This window comes from Chanos chanos, chromosome 10 (assembly GCF_902362185.1).
Source record: "Chanos chanos chromosome 10, fChaCha1.1, whole genome shotgun sequence".
Classification (NCBI taxonomy): Eukaryota; Metazoa; Chordata; class Actinopteri; order Gonorynchiformes; family Chanidae; genus Chanos; species Chanos chanos.
The window spans coordinates 18,360,176-18,366,228 of NC_044504.1; the positions used below are offsets into that span (position 1 = coordinate 18,360,176).

The 6,053-nt window shown below is 43.5% G+C and overlaps 1 protein-coding gene across 2 annotated transcripts in view; it reads left to right on the forward strand.

Moving 5' to 3' along the window:
* gphna (gephyrin a) overlaps nucleotides 1-4,805 on the forward strand; it is a 46,385-nt gene extending 41,580 nt beyond the window's left edge. For both annotated transcript variants that reach the window (XM_030786344.1, XM_030786345.1), the window contains 10 exons: nucleotides 245-364; nucleotides 629-687; nucleotides 906-1,059; nucleotides 1,164-1,285; nucleotides 1,574-1,661; nucleotides 2,119-2,192; nucleotides 2,339-2,403; nucleotides 4,019-4,122; nucleotides 4,219-4,315; nucleotides 4,479-4,805. In XM_030786344.1, the coding sequence (XP_030642204.1) occupies nucleotides 245-364; nucleotides 629-687; nucleotides 906-1,059; nucleotides 1,164-1,285; nucleotides 1,574-1,661; nucleotides 2,119-2,192; nucleotides 2,339-2,403; nucleotides 4,019-4,122; nucleotides 4,219-4,315; nucleotides 4,479-4,612 (1,017 nt within the window). In that variant the 3' untranslated portion in view covers nucleotides 4,613-4,805. The remainder of the gene's footprint in view (nucleotides 1-244; nucleotides 365-628; nucleotides 688-905; nucleotides 1,060-1,163; nucleotides 1,286-1,573; nucleotides 1,662-2,118; nucleotides 2,193-2,338; nucleotides 2,404-4,018; nucleotides 4,123-4,218; nucleotides 4,316-4,478) is intronic.
* Nucleotides 4,806-6,053: the final 1,248 nt, after the last annotated feature.

Below are 6,053 nucleotides of genomic sequence, written 5' to 3' on the forward strand. Positions count from 1 at the left end.
TGTCCTCCACAGAGAGCTGTCTGTCTGCTGAGGCCCTGTGCCCAGTCTCTCTGTATTTTCACACACACAGCAGATTCACCGTCTGGCTCTGTGGGTAGAGCTGTCTCAGTCGTACTGTCTGCACTCCGTCAGGCAGTGAATTAGTTCACGTCTCCATGTTTTTAGGGAGCTCTCAGACTTTATGTGTTTGTGTTGTGATGGATTCAGATGGACCTCTCTCTGATTTGTGTGTGTGTGTGTGTAGCCCACACACACAGTTATGCCAGGACAGGTGATGAGGGTGACGACAGGGGCACCCATCCCCTGTGGGGCTGATGCTGTTGTACAGGTGGAGGATACAGAACTGCTCCGTGAATCTGAAGATGTGAGTTACCCTACGACACCCCCCTCACACTCACACACACACACATACATGTTCATACACACACACGCACACACACACATACATGTTCATACACACACACGCACACACACACATACATGTTCATACACACACACGCACACAGTCTTCCCTTCTCTTTACATTATACCCACACTATTCATAACACGGACAGCTATTGACACTAATATGATTAGATACAATACAGATCCATTCACACACCTCAGACTCATGAGCTGTGTGTTTCAGGGCACAGAGGAGCTGGAGGTGCGGATTCTGGTGCAGGCGCGTCCCGGCCAGGACATCAGGTCAGTGACACTGTGTCGACTGGGCTCTCTTAGCAACACATACACTTGTCATTTTTAGTCTTTGTCATATTTTTCCATTTCTCATGTTTTAAGACATAATCCTCTTGAGGATTTGTCTGGGCCATAAGGATGTTTACTTACATGTGTCCTTCACTGGTGGAGCTCTGGCTGCTGTGGTCTGTTACTCCTGTGAACCCTTGCATTCTTGTCCTTTACAGGCCTATTGGTCATGACATTAAACGTGGTGAATGTGTATTGGCTAAAGGCACTCACATGGGCCCGTCTGAGATCGGCCTGCTGGCCACAGTGGGCGTCACAGAGGTTGAGGTTCATAAGTTCCCTGTTGTAGCAGTCATGTCTACTGGCAATGAGGTGAGTTTATGTGAGTTTCTCTCCCTCATGAACAGACGGACACACATCCTCTCTCATAGCCCATACAAGTGTACGTGTTTGTGTGTGTTTGTCTCTGTGTGTAGTTGTTGAACCCAGAAGATGACCTCCACCCAGGGAAGATCAGGGACAGTAACCGATCCACACTGCTGGCCACAATCCAGGAGCATGGCTATCCTACCATTAATCTGGGCATTGTTGGAGACAAGTACACACGCCTCTTTCTTCCCTTTCACACACTTTCTGTCATCTGCCTGCACGCAGAGGCCATAACAGCTCATTCACGCCAGAGCCTTTAGTAAAGCTCAGTAAAGTCAGGCCATAGGCCACCGATTCAACAAGATTACCACAGCTGTAATTTAGCTATACTTAATCACCCACCCAACCTTTGGAATTACTCTTTCAGTCACTCTTTGAACTCTGTGTATGTGTTATGGTTATAGCGTTGGACCTGAGTAATCGTGGTCATAGTGGTTATTTTGTTACCCCTCTGTAGCCCTGATGACTTACTGAACGCTCTGAATGAGGGTATAAGTCGTGCTGACGTCATCATCACCTCAGGAGGAGTGTCCATGGGGGAGAAGGTGAGTGCATTCATGTGTGTATGTGTGAATTCACATTGCCTGCCTGTGGGATTTGTTGAAAAAAATGGGGGTAGAAATTCTTTACACTTTGCTGCCATCTAGAGTTACCAACAGCATCCTGCAACAAATTTTGTGCATTTGATCTTTCCATTTTCATGGTTTAGCACATAATTTTCCTATCTAGTGAAATCCTGTTATTTAATCAGAAAGTTTTACTTCATGGTATGACGTCCACTAAGAAGCTGCAGTAAAGATTTTCTCAGTCTGTGACGGGGACTCACATGTGCACATCCACACTCACCCTGATCCATAGTAACTTTTTGAAACCCTAGACAGAAATTCTTTTGCATCTGAAAGCAACTCATAACTAACCATTTGAAACACACTGTAAATTCTTATACCTTTGTTAAGGCTGTTTCTAATTCCCTTTGCTGTCTCTCACCTCACCCCCCTGCAGGACTACCTGAAGCAGGTGCTAGATATCGACCTACATGCTCAAATTCACTTTGGTCGAGTGTTCATGAAGCCAGGGTAAGACACACAGAAAGCAGCTGAGTGTATGTGAGTGTGTTTGACACACAAACATGATGGAGATTCAGTGCATTTGACTGCTGTGGCTCAGGCTAAAGCAATAGTGATCTCTCTTTTTCTCTCTTTCTCCCTCTCTACCACTGCAGGCTTCCCACCACATTTGCTACTTTAGATATTGATGGTGCCAGAAAACTGATCTTTGCTCTGCCAGGTATGTGGTAGCTGAATTTTTAAACTTGCCTGTGTGTGTGTGTGTGTGTGCGTGTGTGTAAGTGTGATGTGTCTACTCTGATCTCTGACATTACTGTTATGGCTGAAGGAGCTCTGAGAAATCTGTGCCAGATTGCAACACAGCTGTGGAATGGACTTCCTCAAATTCAGCAGTTAGTCATCCAAACAGAGACTCTGACATGCTTTCAAAAAGACACTTTTAGAAATAATATTCTATTCTAGTGTAATGTAATGTTCCCCATGAGAACGATACATCCTTTTTTTTTTTTTCCTGAGCCGCTGCCCTCTGACCTAAAATATCCAAACCAGCTGCTTCCTTTGACTCATAAACTGCCCAGGTTTGCCCGTATCTTCAAGCCCTCTAGAGCCTCTACTGACCAACCACATCCTCCTGCCAACCCAGTGTCCTCTTTACCCCCTCAGTGTCCCGAGCCAATGGCCCTGCCCGTCCTTCCTCTGCCTTGCTATGGCAAGGCTGTGGTGACAGCAGCTTTTTTTATATTCCCCCTTCAAAGGTAATTTCACCTACAGAGACACAGGTGTGACCCTCCTTGAAGCTGTGCCCATGAGCGACAGTGAGGCCAGCAGGCAGCCTGTCCCACCACCCCCACGTGGAAGTAGGTGCTCTCGCTTTAGGAACCTGTTTTCACCCGACTCAGAAAACGGAAATGGACTCTAAATTGCACCTTACATCAGGAACAAGCTCAATGCACAGTATTGGTTTTGTACAATCTCTAAGATCCAATACAAGGGATATGAAAAACGAACCATTTCTGATGTTCTTTTGATGCCTGTTTCGGCTGGTCTTTTAGCATCAAGGTTACTTTGGACTGGCTATTTTCAAATACAGCGCCTAGTGACAAGAGTAACTTTAGTGAGGAAAAGCCAAACCAGAAATTAAACATCCTCAAAAACCTTAACTCTTAAGAGACATAAAGACATAATACAACCATTGTCTCATTTTTTGCATCTGGTTTTTCTGTTCTGTTTTCTGAGAGACAAGAGCTGCTTTTTTTTTTCTTTTTTGTTCATGGTGAAGTTGGTTCTTTACAGTTGTTTTCCTATTCTTTTTTTGTACCATGTTGTTGTTCTGCATTGTGGCTTTTGTTAGCTGGTGTTTGTGCTGAACGCTCCCCCTTGTTTTTCGGCTTTTGACGTTCCTCTCTGGTTCTTGTCAGTGTTGTGAAGGGTCCTCTTGCACCTTTTTAGTCACACTCTCCTGCACGCTCTGACACAGAGGTAGTAATATGGCACAACTGCCTTTGAGTACCTGAGGAAGCTCCCGAACATCAGTGTGGTTTTGTATCTGGAGTTATACTGAAGCCCCCCCCCCGCCCCCCCTCCCCTCTGCCACTATATTACACAGATACCCCAAATACAGAGCAGCGCTCTGACAACTGCCCTCGTACTGGTGTGCCTGACCTAGTTTTCCCCTTTCCACCTTGAGCCACTGTTCAAACACCCAGTGCTCCACCAAAGTGCTGATCCAGATGATACCTGACCCTGCCCTATCCCTGACTCTTAAAAACTCTAGCGGTATATCCATGTCTGCTTCTTATCAGCCATCTCTCTCTCCCCCTTTCTCTCCCTCTTAGGTAACCCTGTTTCTGCAGTTGTTACCTGCAACCTCTTTGTCATTCCTGCGCTGAGAAAGATGCAGGGGATCCTGGATCCAAGACCCACCATTATTAAAGCCCGGGTAAGGAGAGCTGATTATGTATTGGGTAGACCTTCACAGAGTGGTGTCACTGTGCTATAACATTATGACTGTGTGCTATAACTCTCCTCTGTGCAGCTATCGTGTGATGTAAAGCTGGATCCACGCCCGGAGTATCATCGCTGCATTCTGACGTGGCACCATCAGGAGCCTCTGCCATGGGCACAGAGCACAGGTACGGAGGGAAAAGATTAGGTCGCCATTTTAATTCATTCTTGTAGAGTTCAGCTGCACCAATGTGGGAGCTAGGGAAAACACAGGCATAGAAGATGTTCATTATTGTGTAAATACACAATGCTCCCTCACTGATTTTTTTTCCCTCTCTCTATACTCCTTAGGAAACCAAATGAGTAGTCGGCTGATGAGCATGCGTAGTGCTAACGGCTTGCTGATGTTGCCTCCAAAAACAGAGCAATACGTGGAGCTGCACAAGGGCGAGGTGGTAGACGTCATGGTGATCGGGCGGCTATGATGTCAGCTGAAGGGGACAGCCAGTGTTAAGAGAGTGGCAGTGGTGCATGTCCACATATCATCACTATTCTGTAATATGCAACGGCACAGCTAGTTTTTATTGATTTGGATAAAGTTGGTTGAGTGTAATCAACATTTCAAAACACAAGAAGAATATGTGAGATTTATGAAAATATTAATTACAAGTCATCATAGTATTTCAAAGAAAGAAAAAATATACCTTTTAAAATAAAAAAATATATATCTAAAATATAAGAGATTTATTCTGTAATATATTATTATAATTATTATGATTATGAATATTATCGTCATATTAAGCAAATCCGTTCTCTTTCATTGCAATTGCTTTGTGTGTTCAATGCTAGACCTTATATATAGCAGTAGCATTTTAATAGAGAGCTGTAGGTATCTGCCAGGAGTACATCTGAGAGCTTATTTTCTCATTTTTAAAAAGGGTAGAAAAGATTTTTTTTTTTTGTTCAAAGGATGAAAACACTTGAAACGATGCCAGATGCCCCGTCTGGTTCTCTTGAAGAAAATAGCGCTTTCAGGGTCCTTAAGGTGCTCTAAGGAGACACAGCTGTCTTTCCCTTTAGTATTGTATTCTTCATATTGGCTTCATTATGCTTCCTAGAGGCTTCACCAACAGCTTTGCTTGTTGTTTATCTTGTGAGTCGTGTTTATGTGCGCAGTGCCAAAAGTGCGGGCTGGGGTGAGAGGTCATGCAGGTATGAGATGGACAGACAGGCTACGTTTGTATCGCACAGAAAAAAACTGTGATTGTCACACCTCATGCTTAATTTATGAGTAGTAGCACGGATGATTTTTGAGATCAGAGAGTTTCCTCTTATCTGCATCAAATCTGTGAAATGGGAATGTGGTCTGGAACCTCTGCTGCAGGCCTGAAAGTCTCATCATTGTTTCCTGACCTGTCCCACCCCTGCCCTTAGCCCCCTGTCCTATCCTTTACCCTACGCCCTTATAAACAAGTCCAATCCACACATAAAGGTTAAAGAAAATGGAATTTTGTTTGTTTAACTTCAAAGAGGAGCATACAGCTTATTTAAATGCTGACAGCCTTTTTAATCAATTACATAAAATGTACAGACAAAAAACAAATACAAACAAACAAACAAAAAAACAAGAGAGATATTGTACAGATATGTGACCAGCAGTTCTAAGGAATATACTGAAGCAATGAGGAGATATTAAAAAACTCTGTACTATAATAACATTTTCTTTAATGATATTGAAACTGATGATGAAAAATTAAAATCCTTGATCATTATGTAAAATTGTGGTTCTGTTTCTTTTTTAAAATAAAATAAATAAAATCTTAAATGTGTCCTCTGCATATTCTTTTTAAAACTTTTAGACTGTGTGAATCTAACGACTCAGGACAGTACATAGGAGTCAAGCCGTGGATGCACTGGGCTAAACAC